Source organism: Mesoplodon densirostris, chromosome 17, assembly GCF_025265405.1.
Source record: "Mesoplodon densirostris isolate mMesDen1 chromosome 17, mMesDen1 primary haplotype, whole genome shotgun sequence".
Lineage (NCBI taxonomy): Eukaryota > Metazoa > Chordata > Mammalia > Artiodactyla > Ziphiidae > Mesoplodon > Mesoplodon densirostris.
In genome coordinates, this window is record NC_082677.1 from 885,236 (window position 1) to 905,214 (window position 19,979).

Genomic DNA, 19,979 nt, shown 5'->3' on the forward strand with positions numbered 1-19,979 from the left:
ACTATAGATTAAAAATTCTCAAGAAAATATTAGCAAACCAAAAATACTAACAAAATAGGAAAAGAATTATGCACCATGACTAATTGGGATTTATCCCAAGACTACAAGATTGGTTTACCATCTAAAATTCAATTAATATGATACAGGATATCAGTAGAACAAAGGACAAAAGCCACATGATCATCTCAGTAAACCAAAAAAAAAAAAAAAAAAAAAGGAAAAATTGGGGGAGAACAAAATCCAAAATCCATATTGGATTTTGTTAAACAAACAAAATAAACTTCAACAGGGAGGTTGCTCCATCTGATAAAGGACATCTATGAAAAACCCGCAGTTTCCCATTATACTACTTAATGGTGAAAGACAGAAAGAAAAGTAACTAAAAGACTTACTTATCCAGATTGGAGAGCAGTAAAACTTATCTCTGTTTGAAGATCACATGATCTTGTATATAGAAGATCCTAAGGAATGCACTAAAAAAAATTTGCCACTGATAAACGAGTTCAGCAAGGTTCCAGAGTAAAAGATAAACATGCAAGAATCAACAGAATACTATAGAAGTGTGGTACACAGTGCTAGTGAGCTATCTGAAAATACCATAGAGGGGTGGTACACACTGCTAGTGAGCTATCTGAAAATGAAATCAACAATTACATTTACAGTAGCATAAAAAATAATTTATTAGGAATAAATTTAACAAATGAAATGCAAAACTTGTACTCTGAGAACTGTAAAACATCATTGGAAGAAATGCTAAATAAATGGAAAGAGATCACATGTTTATGGATAGGCACTTAGTATTGCTAAGATGGCAGTGCTCCCCAGATTACAGATTCAGTGTAATCCCTATCAAAATCCCAGCAGTGTTTTTGCAGAAAGTGACAAGGTGATCCTAAAATTCATATGGAAATGTAAGGAATCCAAAATAGCCAAAACAATGTTGGAAAAGAATAGAAAAGTTCGAGGACTCAAGCTACAAAGCCACACTAATTAAGACAGTGTGATAACACTTTGTTAGAAGCATAAAGACATACATAAAAGTCAATGGGATGGAATTGAGAGTCCAGAAATAAACTCTTACGTTTATAGTCAATAAAACTGTCAGGACAATTCCATGGGGAAAGGATAGTCTTTTCAGCAAATGGTGCTGGAACAATTGAATATGCTCATGTAAAAGAATGAAGTTGGACTTCTCCCTCACACCATACAGAAAAATTACTTCAAAATGGATCATAGATCTAAAAGTAAGAACTAGAGTTACAAAATTCTGAGAAAAAAAACATAGAAGTAAATATTATTGACCTGTGTTAGGCAGTGGTTTCTTAGGTATGAAAAAAATAGGTAAATTGGACTTCATCAAAATTAAAGACTCATTCTTCAAAGTACACCATCAAGAATGTGAAAACAGGGCTTCCCTGGTGGCGCAGTGGTTGAGAGTCTGCCTGCCGATGCAGGGGACACGGGTTCGTGCCCCGGTCTGGGAAGATCCCACATGCTGCGGAGCGGCTGGGCCCGTGAGCCATGGCCTCTGAGCCTGCGCGTCCGGAGCCCGTGCTCCGCAACTGGAGAGGCCACAACAGTGAGAGGCCCGCGTACCGGAAAAAAAAAAAAAAAAAAAAAGTGAAAACAACCTAATGAATGGGAGAAAATATTTGCAAGCCATGTATCCAAGAAGGGACTTACTTCTACAGTAGGTAGAAGAACTCTTCCAACTCAATAATAAAAAGGCCAAAACCTAATTAAAAATATACAAAGGATATGAATAGACATTTCTTCAAAACATATTCAATTGGCAATAAGCACATGAAAAGATGCTTAACTGCAGTATTCACTAGGGACATGCAACTCAAAACTGCAGTAAGATAGCACTTCACACCCACTAGTGTGATTGAATAAAAAAGATAGATATAACAAGTGTTGATGCGGATGTGGAGAAGTTGAAACCTTGTATGCTGATGGTGGGAATGTAAACTGATACAGCCACTCTGGAAAAGTCTGGAAGTTCTTCATAGACAACGTATGACCCAGCAATTTGTCTCCTAGATACATACCCAAAAGAAATTAGAGCATACATCCACATAATAACAATAAGTTATACAGGAATATTCATAGCAGCATTATTCGTATCCAGAAAGTGGAAACAACCCAAATGTCCACAACTGATGAATGGGTAAAAAATATATGATCCATCCATGCAATGGAATATTATGTAGCCATAAAATGAATGAAATACTGACATATGCTACAGTACACATGAACCTTGAGGACGTTATGATAAAGTGAAAGAAGGCAGTCACAAAAGACCACATATTCTACGATTCCATTTATAAAATGAAAGGTAAAGATTAGGCAAATCTATAGAGACGTGTAGTAGTTCAGTTTGAGTATTTAGCACAGTTTCTGTAGTGGCAGTTTTTACCCTTTCATTTCCACAGACAGTGCAGATTATGCAGCTTCAGCTGCCGAGTCCTGTGTATCTCGCTCTCCTTCCTTCTTTCTCCCTCCCTTCCCCCCCTTTCTTTCTTTCCTTCTTTTCTCAGAATGCATCACAGACCAAGAACTGCTGACCCCAAGGGCAGTCATGGCTTGCTGATCACATTTCCCAGTCGTGGTTTTCAACCTGATTTGTAAACAGATTGCTAGCATAGCTGCCCAGACAGTGTTTACACTTACATTTTAAGAAATAAATCGAAACTCTTTTTATACCATATTTCTAAATCTTTTTTGTTTGTTTGATTATAGGAAGGCCATGGCAGAAAAATACATCATGACAGCTGCAAAACTCATTGCTCCTGTAATTGAAACATCTTTTGCTGTAGGTTATGACTGGTAAGAGAGAAATTCAGTAAAACTGGATGGACATGATGTTTTCTAGTTTATACTTTTATTGATTTAAAATTTTGTTATTAGAAAAGTAAATAAAAAATTGGCAAATATTGATTTCTACTTATCAAACAAATACTGTTATATGGTAAGATTAGTGTAGGCCACTCTAAAAGTTCTAACATATTTTTCTTACTGTTCATGTCATTTTGTAAATTAGGTACTAAGGCAAGTGTGCTACATTTGATGTGTGGGTACGTAATTGCTTTCATTGTATAAATTCCAGCCTGTGCCCTCTTCCTTTTTACTTTATCTTTTCTTAGTATGTCCTTTTTCTACCTTAAATTTGTCAGTACTACTGAACTTTTTATCCTGAGTAATACCTCTCACACCTAAAAAGGCTGTTGTCTATGGATATATTTCCCAGATAGGAGTGAAGGGTTTTTAGAGCTGGAAAAATCTTAGGTCATTTTTTGGATGAGTAGTTGAATTTGTTTCTTCCACCTGGTGCGAGAATCCTCTTGAGAGCATCCCATGTAGGTGCCATTTATCCTCTGCTTGGATTCTTTTTTTTTTTTTTTTTGCGGTAGACGGGCCTCTCACTGCTCTGGCCTCTCCCGTTGCGGAGCACAGGCTCCGGACGCGCAGGCTCAGCGGCCATGGCTCACGGGCCCAGCAGCTCCGCGGCATGTGGGATCTTCCCGGACTGGGGCACGAACCCATATCCCCTGCATCGGCAGGCGGACTCTCAACCACTGCACCACCAGGGAAGCCCCTGCTTGGATTCTTACGGTGTTCAAATCATTTGCTTTATTTCTGAACATCTCTAAGGGTTAGAAAATTCTTCGCTGTATTGAATCTATAGTTGCCCTTCATGAAACTCTTTTCTATGATCTTTTGAACCAAAGTAGAGTGAGTCTGTGACCTCTTCTGCGTGGTATCCTACCAGAATTTTTAAAGTCCAAGGTACATGTACGTGGTTAGAAAACCAAGTAAGTACAGAAGAGTTACAGCTCCCGTTTTCTAATTACTTTTCATGTTTCTTCTTGGTGGAAGCAAAGTATGCTTTCTTCACCATATCCTCATTACGATTCAGATTCTCGCCGTGGAATCCATTGTCTCCCTGGTTTAGTTTGTTCTGGAGGCTTCATATTTGGCCCATGACATTTGTTTTTCTGGTGTCTCCAGTTACCTCTCTGTCTTCTCTTGCACTCTTTGCTCCTCTTAGGTTATTTGGAGTCCTCCCTCTTGGAACTTTCCCTGTCCCAGTCTCTGTAAGCTGTTGGTTCCCTTAGCCTGGTGTTGAATGTCGTCTTGGGGTTTACCTTTCATTTCTTTCCCAGGTTGGATCCTCTTTCTTTTTTATTTTTTGCGGTACGTGGGCCTCTCACTGTTGTGGCCTCTCCCATTGCGGAGCACAGGCTCCGGACGCGCAGGCTCAGCGGCCATGGCTCACGGGCCTAGCCGCTCCACGGCATGTGGGATCTTCCCGGACCGGGGCACGAACCCACGTTCCCCACATCGGCAGGTGGATTCTCAACCACTGCACCACCAGGGAAGCCCGAATCCTCTTTCTTTTTGAACATCATCTTTATTTTTTCCTTGATTTCTTCCTGAATTAGCCCCCTAAGATCTGTCTGTGCATGTCTGTAAGTGTCTAATTCTGTCCTCATTCTTGATTGATCATTTATTTGATCAGGTGTAATACCCAAAGTTGTAACTTGTTTTCTCTTAGAACTCAAAAAGCATTTCTTCACTGTTAACTAGCACTGTTGCTGATTAGAATTCTAATGCTAGTCTCATCCTTGCTATTTGTAGATGACCTGCGGTTTCTTTCTGGTAATTTTTGTAATTTTCTCTGTAGCTTTGTTCTGAAATTTCATAATGTGTTTAAACTTGTCTTTTTTTTTTTTCTATTTTCCTCTTAAGCACTCAATAGACCCCTCAATTTGCAGTCTGCTTCCTTTAATTTGAGAATATATTATATTATTTCTCTGCTAATTTACTTCCTTTTCCAGTTATAAATTTCTGTCAATTGGATTTGGACTTCCTTGTCACTGACTTTTCTTATATTTTCCAGCTCTGCTTCTGCTTTGCTTTCTGGGAGACTTCTTTGAATTTCTCATTCAACTATTCCATTTAATTGTTTTATTTTACATTTCCAAGAGCACGTTCTTTTTCTCTGGCTGTTCTTTGTCATTGTTGAGTATGAGGGGAGGTCTGCAGGCTCCCCTGTCCACTGTCCGGAGATGGCGGTCAATGGTTCCCGCTGCCCAGCTCAGCACTTCACTCCCCGTCCCTGGATCCCCAGCCTCACCTGGAGCAGGAAGCACCCTCCTCCGTGGCACTTTCTTATGTAGCCTCCTTTTCTCTGCTTCATAAGCCAGCACTCTTTTCATCCTTCCAGAAATTGTATTTCTCATGGGGGTAGGAATGGGAAATAGTGCATGCCTGCTACTGTTTTGAAGCAGAGGTTTTGCCATTATTGCTGATAGTAAGGTACGGGCTTTCTTCAAAGTTTTTTCTCTTTTCAGATAAACAGTTCCAGTTTCTCCATCCATTTCAGATATGGTGTGTTTTTCTAAAACGGCTGGTTTTCTACCTGACTGGTTGCTCGCCTAGTTTATAAACAAGTTCCTTAAAATGTCCCTGTATCTGTACATGTACTCCACATATGTTTTGATCAGTGTATAGCACAACAAATCACTGTATCCCTTTCTGTGAACACCAAATGTTGGTTGTAACCTAAGATCTCCTTGATTTGGGAGACAAGCATCTCACAGTAAATGAACTCTGTTCATCTTTAATTATACTGAATAGTAAATGTTGTTTTACTGTTACTAAATCTAACTTGAATTCTCTTAATGTTTACTAAATCATATACTTTTAATTTTCTAATGTTTTTAGCTTTTTAAGAAGATGATTATAGTTGTGTCTTTGCAATCTGGTAGTTGGTATGTAAGTGAAATTTTAAGTATTTATAAAATGCCAACCAGTCTGAGTGAAATTTTCCACTAATTTAACATTTTAACTTATCAAAACTAATTACTTTTGTCATATTAGACTTTTTAAATTTTTATTTATTTTAGTTTTGGCTGCGTTGGGTCTTTGTTGCTGCACGTGGGCTTTTTCTAGTTGTGGCAAGCAGGGGCTACTCTTCGTTATGCTGCGTGGGCTTCTCATTGCGGTGGCTTCTCTTTGTTGTGGAACACGTGCTCTAGGCTCACAGGCTTCAGTAGTTGTGGCTCGCAGGTTCTAGAGCACAGACTCAGTAGTTGTGGCTCACAGGCTTAGTTGCTCCACGGCACGTAGGATCTTCCAGGACCAGGGCCTGCATTGTCAGGCAGATTCTTTTGCTGATTTAAAAATTCTCTCTTTGTCTTTGATTTTAGATAGTTTTATTACAATGTATCATAGAGAAAATTGTTTTGAGTTGAACTTTTGGGGTTGTCTCTTAGTTTCATGAACTTGGATGTCCACATCTCTCCCCAGATTTGGGAAGTTCTCAGCTATTATTTCTTTTTAAAAGAATTTTATTGAATTATAGTTGATTTACACTGTTGTATACAACAAAAATAAATATTTATTGTTTACTGCAGGCCAGTTGGAAGTTTAGGATAAAAAGTATCTGCCTTCGAGAAATTTACAGTTTAGCTAATGTTGGTTGTCACCTAAGATCTCCTTGATTAGCTAAGTAGACAGATAATTATATTAGCAATCACAAAACATTGTAACTGCTGTTATACTAACGTAACAAGTTATGCTTTATTGTGTGCTGTGTGATTTCTTAGTCTCAGTTGCTAATGCTAATGTAGATTGTTGTCATGGTGTCATGGAAGGCTCCCCAGATTAAGTGACATTTGGGCTGAGGCTTGAAGGATTAGTAGGAATAAAAGTGGGGGAAAGGAGGGAGGATGTTGTAAGTAGAGAGAAGAGTGTCTCAAGGGCCAAGATGTTGGCAGCCCTTCTTGTATAGCTTCTTCTGGATAATTAGCCCAAAGGTTCTAAGGCATCCTGTCTGTCTAGCATGGTGGGAGCTTTGTTCCATCCTTAAAAAATTGAGAAAAAAAGTGACTCCAGTAATTTTCTGTGGGGCTTAATCCCTTTGCAGAATCCTGTTTGGGAACAGGAGGGGAAGAGTATCATGCTTCTGTCTTTGAGCCACTTGATTTGTTGATGGCAGCTCAGGGAATGAGTCAGCGTCTTAAATATTTCCCACTTTTCTGATCTTCCACATCTTTGGGTTTGTGAGCCCCTCTTCCTGGAACACCCTTCCCCTTTTGTCAAATTGATTCATCCTTGTCCCTTAAACCGAGCTCAGACATGTCTGGAATACCTTTCCTAGTGTCTCCACCCCTCCATTCCTGTATTTCTTCACCTCAGTTCTTACACCTAACTCAGTTTACAGGTCTGCTTCCCCTCGAGGGCAAGAGCTGTATTTTGTGCGTCCTGGTAGCCCTGTACCAGACGTAACGTCTCACACGTTGTAGACATTCGGTGACCATCTGCTGCGTGCGTTGTGGAATAGAGGGTTTCCCCGTTATTTTGGGGAGCCCTGCACACTGCTTTGCTGAGAGGGTCCTCCAGGGGGGCCTGACAGGCTGGGTTTCACATCCTCTCTCACCACTCCAAGCAGAGGGCTGTTTTATAAATCAGGGTTTAAAAAATGTTCTGCTTGAAGAAAGGGATCTTCTGCTTTAATAATTTTATTTTTTTAAATTATGTATTTATTTATTTGGCTGTGCTGGGTATTAGTTGCAGCATGTGGGATTTAGTTCCCTGACCAAGGATTGAACTCGGGCCCCCTGAATTGGGAGCATAGAGTCTTAACCAGTGGACCGCCAGGGAAGTCCCAGTATTTTTAAATTATTGGTCTAAGCCAGTGGCTTTGAAACATTTTTGAACCCCAGACCCTCAGTGAGAAAACGATGAAGCACCCCCCTTGCCCTTGTTATGCACAAAGCCCTTTGATATCTTTTCTCTTCTGTTATTTGAAAGGTCATGATCCTCAATTTGAAAAACATTAGTCTTGGTGCAGTGGGTTTTGGTAGCAATAGAAATTGGGCTCAAGTTCTTACTTGGCAGTTTTCTACTTGTGCGATCTATTTTTGTATCTATGACATGAGATAATGCCAGTCTTTCAGGGCTGTGGTGAGGACTAAATGTGTTCATGCTTACAGGAATTGGCACGTTGCCTGATGTTTAGTTAACAGTAGACATTCTGTGTGCCCTGGGCAATGGATCCGTGAAAGTCTGTTCAAGTTTGTACACAAAAAATTAAATATATTCTCAAGTTCTGTAGAATTTTTCTCACCATCAGAGCATTTAAGATGAAAAAATATATAGAAACAGTTTTACCTGTTACAAACTGAAGTTTTATTAATTTTAAAATGAGAATTTTATTTAAAATACCATAAATAATTAGACGCGGCAAGAGGCTAATGAAAAATTGGCTGAGAAAACGGGTTTGGAACTGAAGAGCTCTGTAACTTAATGCCTGTGTTGGAAGGAGTCAGGTGCTCAGTCCTCCAGAACACTAGGGGCACTTTTAAACACTTCTGAAAAGTCACAGTTAAGAAAACCTAGATACATTAAAACTAAATAAAATAACTGTTTTTACGCTTTACTTTATAGGTGTGTTGAAGTTGTGAAAGCTTCTCAGTATGTAGAGCTGGCAAATGATCTGGAAATAAACAAAGCAATTATGTACCTGAGACAAAAGGACTTTAATCAAGTAAGTTAAAAAAAATGTTTAGATGGAAGTTAATGTTAACTGGTCAAAGCGATAATACCGTGAAACTCCTTTCTAGATTACTGTTACCTGTGATTATTCTGAATTTGAGTAATATTTTTATTTCTACCTTAACATAATTTTCTTTAATATAGCGTGTTTTTAATTTTGACCTGTTTGTCCTGTTTCCTTTTTTTTGGCCGCATGGCATGTGGGATTTTAGTTCCCTGACCAGGGATTGAAACCATGTCTGCTGCAGTGGAAGCGTGGAGTCCTAACCACTGGACCACCAGGGAATTCCCCTGTCCTGTTTCTTAAAATATAAACGCTTGCCATGTAAAACATGGCTGCTAAATTACTAAACCGTATTCTAGTCCAGAGGTCAACCTTCCCCAGAGGTTTTCAAAGTGTTCACTGAAGCTCAGAGGCTGTTCAGAGTCAGGGTTCGTACACGGGCAGTGGGGGAGGCCAGGAGCCGGAGCAGCAGCCTGGTGCCTGAGCAGCTCTCCTGGCATCTGCTTTACGTGTTTGGTTTACTCGTTGACGTCGCGTTGGGCACAAAAGGAATCTGTCACTGGTCCCACCACTGTCCTGCCGCCTGGGGTGGGGAGGAACGGTGCTCCCCTTTCACAGTCTGCCTCACAGGAGAACAGAAGAACAGCTTTTTAAAAGGGGGCGGGGAGGGCTTCCCTGGTGGCGCAGTGGTTGGGAGTCCGCCTGCCGATGCAGGGGACGCGGGTTCGTGCCCCGGTCCGGGAGGATCCCACATGCCGCGGAGCGGCTGGGCCCGTGAGCCATGGCCGCTGGGCCTGTGCGTCCGGAGCCTGTGCTCCGCAACGGGGGAGGCCACAGCGGTGAGAGGCCCGCGTACAGCAAAAAAAATAAATAAATAAAAATAAAAATAAAATAAAAGGGGGCGGGGATCACAAAGGAGAATAAAGAGAATGGAACTTGATACCCTAGTTTATACAACCAGTGGTTAGTAGCATATATGCCTGCAATGTAGAAAACTCAGCTCTTCCACGTTTAGACCCAGAGAGTGAGGGCCAGAGGGAGCCCCAGTGTCTTTCCTCCATGCTCTCCTGGGCCAGTTTTCAGGCTTTCTTCCTATTTAAGGACCTTCCGTTTTCCTGGAGACAGGAGAAGTAACTGACCCTTTGTCGGGGAGGAGGGAGAGCGGCATCTGCCCCGAGGACGTGAGCAAAGGGGAAGCAGCCGCCCGGTCGGTGCTCATGACGTTGCCGTGTGGTGAAGGCTGGGCAGGTGCTCGTGGCGTTGCCGTGTGGTGAAGGCTGGGCAGGTGCTCGTGGCGTTGCCGTGTGGTGAAGGCTGGGCAGGTGCTCGTGACGTTGCCGTGTGGTGAAGGCTGGGCAGGTGATCGTGGCGTTGCCGTGTGGTGAAGGCTGGGCAGGTGCTCGTGGCGTTGCCGTGTGGTGAAGGCTGGGCAGGTGCTCGTGGCGTTGCCGTGTGGTGAAGGCTGGGCAGGTGATCGTGGCGTTGCCGTGTGGTGAAGGCTGGGCAGGTGATCGTGGCGTTGCCGTGTGGTGAAGGCTGGGCAGGTGCTCGTGACGTTGCCGTGTGGTGAAGGCTGGGGCAGGTGCTCGTGGCGTTGCCGTGTGGTGAAGGCTGGGCAGGTGCTCGTGACGTTGCCGTGTGGTGAAGGCTGGGCAGGTGCTCGTGGCGTTGCCGTGTGGTGAAGGCTGGGCAGGTGCTCATGACGTTGCCGTGTGGTGAAGGCTGGGGCAGGTGCTCGTGGCGTTGCCGTGTGGTGAAGGCTGGGGCAGGTGCTCGTGGCGTTGCCGTGTGGTGAAGGCTGGCCCACGGCGTGCATGGCTCCAGTGTGCTGAGTGATTGTTTAGCATTTGTAAAGCATAAAAAGACTTTCTAGGTATCTTTGTGTCTGTTCTGCCATTTGAGCATCACACCCTTGGGCATTAAAAATGCCACAGATGAAACTCTGATCCTGTTGGGATGCTGAAAAGTGGAAGTGAAGTGAGACAGATTGGTCTTTGCTATCTTGCTGGAGTCATCTGTGGACCAAAAAAATAATTTCGTGTCTGTGTGAGAAGTACTGTTACGGATGACAAAATAGAGAAAGCCATTTTCCGAGTTTTCTGTTGTTTTTTTTTTTTTCCTGCGGTACGCGGACCTCTCACTGTTGTGGCCTCTCCCGTTGCGGAGCACAGGCTCTAGACACGCAGGCTCAGCGGCCATGGCTCATGGGCCCAGCCCCTCCGCGGCATGTGGGATCTTCCCGGACTGGGGCACGAACCCGTGTCCCCTGCATCGGCAGGCGGACTCTCAACCACTGAGCCACCAGGGAAGCCCTATTTTACTGATGTTTTAAAAATGTAATTTCTGCTTTCTTTTACATCGCTGCTTTTACTCTGTGTTTCTTTTGTTGTGTATTCTAAGTATGACGAGGTAGGTATAACACAATCTTAGTTTGGAAGGAACACTTTTAGGTTAAAAAGGATTGGATTGACGTATCTCATAAGGATCATTGATTAAGATGCTTTATTTATTTATTTTGGGCTGCGTTGGGTCTTCGTTGCTGCATGTGGGCTTTCTCTAGTTGCGGCGAGCGGGGGCTCCTCTTCGTTGTGGCGCGCAGGCTTCTCATTGCGGTGGCTTCTCTTGTTGCGGAGCATGGGCTCTAGGTGTGTAGGCTTCAGTAGTTGTGGCGTGCAAGCTCTAGAGCGCAGGCTCAGTAGTTGTAGCGCACGGGCTTAGTTGCTCTGCGGTATGTGGGATCTTCCCGGACCAGGGCTCGAACCTGTGTACCCTGCATTGGCAGGTGGATTCTTAACCACTGCGCCACCAGGGAAGCCCGAAGATGCTTCATTTACAACTTGGCTTAATGTTGTAAATGTTTTTTTAAAAAAATGCTGAAATTGAAATCTCAGAGTATGGTTTTTTTGTGGTGATAGTGTTGTTTTGTAACAGAGAAAGAACTCCACTAAAGCCACAGGTGGATGGGGTGATGGCCAGTGGTGGTGGACAGACATACCCAGAGGAAAGCTGAAGCCCATAGCGGACGGCATCAGCCAGTAAAGAAAACCAAAAGATTTGTCTATTTTCCTAATTCTTCTTGGGGAAAAAACCCCCCAAACTAACAATGTTTATTTTCATTATTTGTTTTGCCATTTACAATTAAATTTTATTGTGAACTTTTATCTGTTTCATTTATACATTGATTTACATTATTTTACTTTTAAAAACAGAAATATTAGAGATGCATTCATTGAATGTATAAAGAACAGTATGAAAACAGTCTATTTCAAAGCCAAAAATACCTGAGAATGTTCCTTTTATTAGAATATTTAGCCTTTTCAGGATAGTTGTAGTTTAGAAGCTTAAAATTTGAAATATGTTTTTACTCTGTCCATGTTTTTTTTGTTTGTTTTTTTTGCGGTACGCGGGCCTCTCACAGCTGTGGCCTCTCCCGTTGCGGAGCACAGCCTCCGGACGCGCAGGCTCAGCGGCCATGGCTCACGGGCCCAGCCGCTCCGCAGCATGTGGGATCTTCCTGGACCGGGGCACGAACCCCTGTCCCCTGCATCGGCAGGCAGACTCCCAACCACTGCGCCACCAGGGAAGCCCTGTCCATGTTTTTAAATGAATGATTTAAGTTCTAAATATTTTTGTTAATTCTCCTGAGTAATAGCTTTGGGTTCATTATTCTTTATGTATTATTTGGATTCGTAGCAATCTTTTGTGGGGAGAATAGATTTGGTGTTAAACGTAGTCTTAAAGCATTGTTATCGATGAGCCACAGATTAACAAATATCAGAATTTTAAGATCCAACCAACACATTTCCTTGACTATAATGAATAGCTGCTTTGAAAGCAACAATATAAACTGATAGTGTTCCGTTTTTTAAAAATTACCATTGTTGTTAGTTTGCTTTCGGGTTCTGTTTTATGGATGTCAGAAATATCAGAGAACAGCCTTCTTCCCCTCTGCAGTCTACTCGAATCAGAGGATTCAGTGGATATGTGAGTTATGCCTATTCACGTGCCTTATATTTAATTAATTAATTAATTAATTATTTTTGGCTGTGCAGCACAGCTTGTGGCATCTTAGTTCCCTGACCAGGGATTGAACCCACACCCTCAGCAGCAACAGCGTGGAGTCCTCACCACTGGACCGCCAGGGAAGTCCCCACTTGGCTTATATTTTAAATTAGCACATACATTTATAGTGACACAGTCTGAAAGTAAAGATGAAAACATCTCAATTCTTATTCAATGTGAAATGCAGCTTGTAAAGCTTAGAGGCTCCGAAGAGGAGCTGGGGGTTGGGTAGTGTTGGTGAGGTAGCTTCTGCAGGGAATCACTTCCAGGTAAGTTTTAGGAGCTTCTTGTTATGGAAGAGCCTTCCAAGAAAGAAAGTGAGAAAGGGGCTCTCAAGATGGACGGTATGGCGTTTGGGTTTTTCTCTTCCAGAATTTACTTTGTGGGATTATAAACTAATGGTCTAGAAACTTCCAACGGTTTTCTCTCGAGTAATCAAGACCCTTTAAGAGAGCAGTTCTTTACTGCGCTATGACTGGGTGTGCACGTCTCCTGCCCTTGGCCGCAGGGGAGTCACGTGCTCGCTGGCCCAGCGCAGGGCTCGGACCGCACGGGCGTCCAGCAGCAGCAGCTGCGACCCCTGCAGAAGCTGAGCACGGCTTTGCTTGGACACAACTGCTCTCCAGGAGCCAGCGGCCAAGCATTTTCTATTCAGTAAATATACTGTAAAGGAAGGAAGGAAAACCACATCTTTTTCCTGTTTCTGGCACCTCTCAGTAACTTCTAGGTGGAGAACTCATCCCCCTCTCGTGCAAGGAGCCTGGCATCCCAAGTGTCCTGCCAGGTCGGGGCATCTCAGACTTGCCAGGGGTTTAAAGTGTGCTTTAAATTGCTCATGGCTTCAGAGTGTAGTTACATCTGGATCTGTATCAGGTCACTTTGTGACACCCCCAGAATTGCTTTCTCTCCCAGTTTTGAGAACCCTTTTCCACAAGTGCTGACAATCACGTGACATTCTCGTCTGTCACCTGTTGTCCTGAACACACCAACCACCCCCTGTGCCTTCCCTGGTCTTGTCCCCAAACTGAAGCCTAAATGCTATCATATTACAAAGGTAATAACTTGCAGATATTTCATGTTTAGGCTGTAGAGACCTTAAAAATGTTTGAAAAAAAGGACAGTAGTGTGAAGAGTGCAGCTGCAACCAACCTCTCATTCCTGTATTATTTGGTGAGTTCTGCTTTTCATAACTACGTTGGTACTGTGGTATGTTTACGTTGCTGCCCAAGGAGGGGCTCTGGAGAAGCAGGGTGGAGAAGGACAGCACGGCTGGGGTGGGTCTGGGGGCTGCTTGGGTTGTGGACATGGGTGCGAGGCCATCTCAGAAGGAGGACGGAGGGAGGACCTGTGGAGCTGATCTCAGATGGGAAATCAGGGTTAGAGATAAAATGTGTGGTTGTCTCTGTAGAGGTTTAAGCCTTGATGATAAATGCCATGGATGGAATGATTGTCTCCCCAGAACTCATCTTTGAAGCCCTAACACTCTATTTGGAGGTGGGGACTTAGGGTTAGCTGAGGTCATGAGGGGAGCCCCCATGATGGGATTAGTGCCTTTATTAGAGGAGAAGGGAACCAGAGCCCTGTGCCCTGTGAGGACACAGCAAGGAGGCCATCTGCAGATGTGGACGTGGGCCCTCACCAGATACCAGGCCTGCTGACCCCCTGGTCTTCGACCTCCATACTCCGGAACTGAGAAGTAGCTGTGAATTGTTGAAGCCCCGTCTCTGGCATACAGACAGCGGGCTGTGTCTCCAGGGTGTGAGTAGGGCACAGGGCTGGGGGCTGAGGAGGCCAGAGTGCAAATCCGTGGAGACAGGAAAGGAACTAGCAAAGCATGACGGCTTTGGGGGGCAGGCATTGTGAGAGCAGAGAGGAGGCACAGGAGAACGAAGGCCCCCTGGGGCGGGGGAGCGGGGGGGAAGGCTCAGCTGATGCAGCCCAGCGAGGCTCAGCCCACCCTGCAGGACGGTTGCTGGAGCAGGCTGGGCCTTTGCACCTGCAGTCGCCTCGTGTTCTCCCCCTCCCTCCCCCTCCCTCCCCCCTCCCCTCCCCCTCCTCTCCCCGTCCCCTCCCCTCCCCTCCCCCCTCCCCCTCCCCTCCTCTCCCCCTCCCCTCTCTTCCCTTCCCCCCCACCCCCCCACCCCAGCCCCTCCCCTCCCCTCCGTGCGCAGCTGCCCTGCCCTGCCGCGACCCCGAGGTCATCCCCTCACAGCTCTCCAGTCCCCGTCGGCAACCCGTCACTGCTCTTCTAAGTTGTGCCTGAAGCTTAATCCAAAAGACAGTGTTACACGGTTTAGTGACTATGACAACAGCACCCCGCTCTTAGGGAGTCCACACAGATGCTGGTATGTGAGTGTTCAGACCAGCGTTATTCATAGTAACCAGGAGTGGGTGGAAACAGCCCAGGTGCCCGTGAACTTGGTGGAGGGGTCTGTGGGACTCGGGTGCCCTCTGTGGTCCACAGCCCAGCCCGGCGCAGATCTGGGTCCTCTGCAGGAGGAAGAGCTGGACGTGGGTGGGAGCGAGGGCCGAGGGCAAGCTGGGCGGGGGGGCGAGTCTGCACCCGCCCTGCCCTGGAGCCTGGGAAGGGCCTTCAGAGGGTAAGGTGCCGCACGTTCACATCCACGGCCACTGGACAGGGACCGCGGAAGGTGGGAGGTGGGAAGCAGCACCCGTCCCGCAGCCATGCCGACAAGACACCAGCAGCTCCGTTGTGAGGTGGGAGGCCCTCGGGGCACAGCCGGACGCCAGCCCAGCCCGTCCTAACCAGGCACAGGCGGTGGGGACGGGGCGGAGGCGTGGACTGTGGCGACGCGGGACCCACCGGCCGTGCAGCCAGGATGACGTGCAGCCAGGATGATGGGGCAGCGGGGCGGTGGGGCCTCTAGCTGGGTGGGTGCCGTCGGCGTGGGGAGCTCCCACCTGCAGTCAGTGAGGACAGGACAGTGGGTGCTGGAGATGGAACCGCTGATGCGGAAGTGGTGGTGGTGTCCAGACCTCGACTGTGGAGCAGTCGGTTGTAAGAAACTTCTTGACAAGTAAAACCTTTTGTGGAGTGAGTCCAGCGAGACCAAGATATGTAAAGTACGTGCTTGTTTATCGTGTCTAATCTCAGGAGAGGCAGAAGCGGTACAGTGAACTTCAGGTGATTTGTATGTGTTTGTCTTTAGGAGAATGAACTCACACAAGCCAGTAGCTACGCAGAGCTAGCCGTGAACTCTGACAGATACAACCCGTCAGCTCTTACTAATAAAGGGAATACAGTGTTTGCAAATGGTGACTATGAGAAGGCAGCTGAATTCTACAAAGAGGCTCTAAGAAATGATTCTTCTTGTACTGAAGCACTTTACAATATTGGTAAGTGAAACAAGCAAAATGGCCTTCTTCTTCTTTGTTTTTTTTTTTTGCTTCAAAACCTCCAATTCATTGAGAGGAAGAGTTCCTTGCAACAGAAAGTTGAAAAGAAGACTTGGATTATAGACTATTTTTAATGGAATTAATGACTCAGAATCTGGACACTTGTGAGATTTGGGTAGATGTAGCCGAAATTCCCTCTAAAAACACTTCCAGGTTCCTCCCACCGTGATATGAGAATGTTTCCCAAATTCCTGCTAATACTGGATATTATAATTCAACTTTTGCCAAACTGATAGGTGGGGGGAAAAAAATCTCATTTTCTTCCTTTTTTTTTTCTTTTATAAATTTATTTATGTTTTGCTGCGTTGGGTCTTTGTTGCTGTGCACGGGCTTTCCTTAGTTGCAGTGAGCGGGGGCTACTCTTCGTTGTGGTGAGCGGGCTCTAGGTGCATGGACTTCAGTAGTTGTGGCACACGGGCTCAGTAGTTGTGGCATGCGGGCTCAATAGTTGTGGCATGCAGGCTCAGTAGTTGTGGAGCATAGGCTTAGTTGCTCCGTGACGTGGGATCTTCCTGGACCAGGGCTTGAACCTGTGTCCCCTGCATCGGCAGGTGGGCTCTTAACCACTGCACCACCAGGGAAGTCCCTTCCTTTTTAATTACAAACAATTTCAAATACTGAAAAAAAAGAGAGAAAAAGCATACCTCTGTACCTACCACCTATATTTAACACATTTTTACATTTTGTTATTTTTACTTCAGATTTTGTCTTTTTTTTTTTTTTTTTTTTTTTGTGGTACGCAGGCCTCTCACTGCTGTGGCCTCTCCCGTTGCGGAGCACAGGCTCCGGACGCGCAGGTTCAGCGGCCACGGCCCACGGGCCCAGCCGCTCCGCGGCATGCAGGATCCTCCCGGACCGGGGCACAAACCCGTGTCCCCCTGCATCGGCAGGCGGACTCCCAACCACTGCGCCACCACGGAAGCCCCCGATTTGTCTTTAATAAACTGCTAAGGACCTGAAGGCTCACACCACCCCATCCCTCCCCTGCCTGTCAGAGGTCACCTGACCCCCATCGTGTCCCCCCGTTGTGTCCCCCCATCATGCCCCCCAGTCGTGCCCCCCGTCATGCCCCTCCCAGTCATGTCCCCCCGTCGTGCCCCCCTGGTCGTGCCCCCGCCGTTGTGTCCCCCCCACCACCCCCACCCCCACCCCATCGTGAGCTCGTGCCGTCGCGGACACATGTTGATGCAGTGCGGGCTCATGTCTTGGCTTTTCAGTGAAGTTTCCTCTGAAGGTTTCTTCTCCTGCTTCTTTGGTTGGCTTGTTCATGTTATCCTCTCTTTCCTGTGACGATCTCTCCTCCGTGTCTGATGAGCCTGCCCTTCTCCTCGTATCTAGGAGTTTGCAGCTGAGGCTGAGTGGGACCTTCGAGGCCTGCCCACTCCCCATCATGGCGCCCTCTGTCTCATCTGTGTCCTGGGGGTGTCCAGGCAGCTGGATCTCTCCTCCCCGGGCTGGGCTGGGTGGGACGGGAGGGGCAGGGGGCATTAGCAACTCTACCTGGCACTGAGGGGTTGGGAGAAGAGGGGTGAGTGTGGGGGCCTGGGGGCATGAGGTCACTCACCAGGTCCCCATCCATTTGGCCTCTTCATATGTTTAAATGCCTCTCTTTGTCCGTCGCTTAAGGGAGCTTTATAATTTCTTCTGTGAAACAGAATTTTTCTATTTTTTATGTAGTCAAATTTGGTTTTTGAAAATTTGTGGCTTCATTTGTTTATTGCTTTATGAAGCCCTTCCCTACCCCAAGATTACAAAATCATTTTCCTTTCATGCTTTTATAGCTTTGTTTTTTCTATTTAGTTTTGAAATAAAACTTGAATTTATTTGAAAAAGGAATAAATTCAAGAGAGGAATGTGTGGTTTTCTCGTCATGCGTAATCACTTGTCCTGGCACTGTTTATTACTTGTCCCTTAGTCCTCCTTGAGTTTATTTATTTTTTAAAAATTATTTATTTGGGCCTCCCTGGTGGCGCAGTGGTTAAGAGTCCGCCTGCCGATGCAGGGGATACGGGTTCGTGCCCCGGTCTGGGAGGATCCCATATGCCGCGGAGCGGCTGGGCCCGTGAGCCATGGCCGCTGGGCCTGCGCATCCGGAGCCTGTGCTCCGCAACGGGAGAGGCCACAACAGTGAGAGGCCCGCATACCGCAAAAAGAAAAAAAAAAAAAAAAAAAAAAAAAAAAAGAAAAAAAAATATTTATTTATTCATTCATTCATTCATAAATTCATTCATTCTGGCTGCGCCTGGTCTTAGTTGCAGCATGCATGCGGGATCTAGTTCCCCAACCAGGGATCGAACCCAGCCCCCCATCATTGGGAGCACGGACTCTTACCCACTGGACCACCAGGGAAGTCTCAGTCCTCCCTGACTAATTAAATTCTGTAACCCAGCCCATTTCTGAACTGTTTGTGCTGTTCTTTCAATGTTTGTCATTCCTGCTCCCCTCAACACTTCAAAACATGCACTAAAGCTTTCATGATTTAGTGTCTGCCAAACATTAGTGGAATTTCCTGCCCCGCCTTGTTCCTTTTTTTTTTTTTTAATTGTGTTCATCTTTATTTTCTCTTTTGGATGAATATTTACCTATATTTAAATATTCATTCTGTTACTTTGAGAAAATTACTACCAGTACTAGTATTTATAGCTTACCTTTTTTTCTCTTTCTTCTTTTTAAAGGCCTTACCTATAAGAAGCTAAACCGGCTTGATGAAGCTTTGGACTGTTTCCTGAAACTTCACGCAATCCTGAGAAACAGCGCCCAAGTCCTTTACCAGATAGCAAATATGTATCTTATGTGAAAAACTTAAGGACAGTTATTAATTCACTCAGTTGGTGATTGAGTACCACTTATTAAATAAGCTTAACCAGTGAATTAATTGATGGGGGTATATTTTAAAACCTGACTATCAAATTAATATGTGATGAAAATATGATTTGAGTGATCCTGTTTTTAAAGGGTCATTTGCATTATAGGAGGAATTATTTAGAAGTTGCAACTATTATTAATTTTTAGACATAGTAATTGAAGTAACTGGGTATCATGTCGAGTCCACACAAAATGTTCATGGAGCATAGATTAGACCCTTCGGGGAATTCCCTGGCGGTCCAGTGGTTAGGACTCCTCGCTCTCACTGCCAGGGCCCAGATTTGATCCCGGGTCAGGGAACTTAAGATCCCACAAGCCATGTGGTGCAGCCAAAAAATAAATAAATAAATAATGATAATGATGAAAAAATTTTAAGTATTGCCTCCTGTGTTTCTGGTAGGGTAGATAAAATTTTTTTGATAAAAAATGTTAATTTTAGAGCAGATAGTGGCATAGTTATTTCTTTTAGCCTTTTTGTTTTGTCCAGTTCATTTCTCTGAAGGTACCAGTGTCATGACTTGCTGGTGCCCAGTTCCTGATCAGTTCAGATACAGTCAAGGAATTGTTGTGTTTGAGGCTGTTTGAATATATTTCCTTGTTTTTATGTTTTTCTTATGGTATCACATTGGTCATCATTAAAAATAGAAGGCTCTTCTTTTTTTTTTTTAATAAATTTATTTTATTTATTTTTGGCTGCATTGGGTCTTGGTTGCTGCACACAGGCTTTCTCTAGTTGCGGCGAGCGGGGGCTGCTCTTCATTGTGGTGCACGGGCTTCTCATTGTGGTGGCTTCTCTTGTTGTGGAGCGCGGGCTCTAGGCGAGCAGGCTTCAGTAGTTGTGGCACGACGGCTCAGTAGTTGTGGCTTGTGGGCTCTAGAGCACAGGCTCAGTAGTTGTGGTGCACGGGCTTAGTTGCTCCGTGGCATGTGGGATCTTCCTGGACCAGGGCTGGAACCCATGTCCCCTGCATTGGCAGGCGGATTCTTAACCACTGCGCCACCAGGGAAGCCCCAAGGCTCTTCTTTTTCAATGAAACTTTGGATTGGAATATTTTCATTTCATTAA

The 19,979-nt window shown here is 45.1% G+C and overlaps 1 protein-coding gene across 2 annotated transcripts in view; it reads left to right on the top strand.

Moving 5' to 3' along the window:
- The window catches only part of IFT88 (intraflagellar transport 88), a 74,798-nt gene that overhangs the window by 31,769 nt on the left and 23,050 nt on the right, over positions 1-19,979 (top strand). For both annotated transcript variants that reach the window (XM_060079913.1, XM_060079914.1), the window contains 5 exons: positions 2,743-2,829; positions 8,458-8,557; positions 13,715-13,801; positions 15,802-15,988; positions 18,724-18,832. In XM_060079913.1, coding sequence (XP_059935896.1) covers positions 2,743-2,829; positions 8,458-8,557; positions 13,715-13,801; positions 15,802-15,988; positions 18,724-18,832 — 570 coding nt within the window. The remainder of the gene's footprint in view (positions 1-2,742; positions 2,830-8,457; positions 8,558-13,714; positions 13,802-15,801; positions 15,989-18,723; positions 18,833-19,979) is intronic.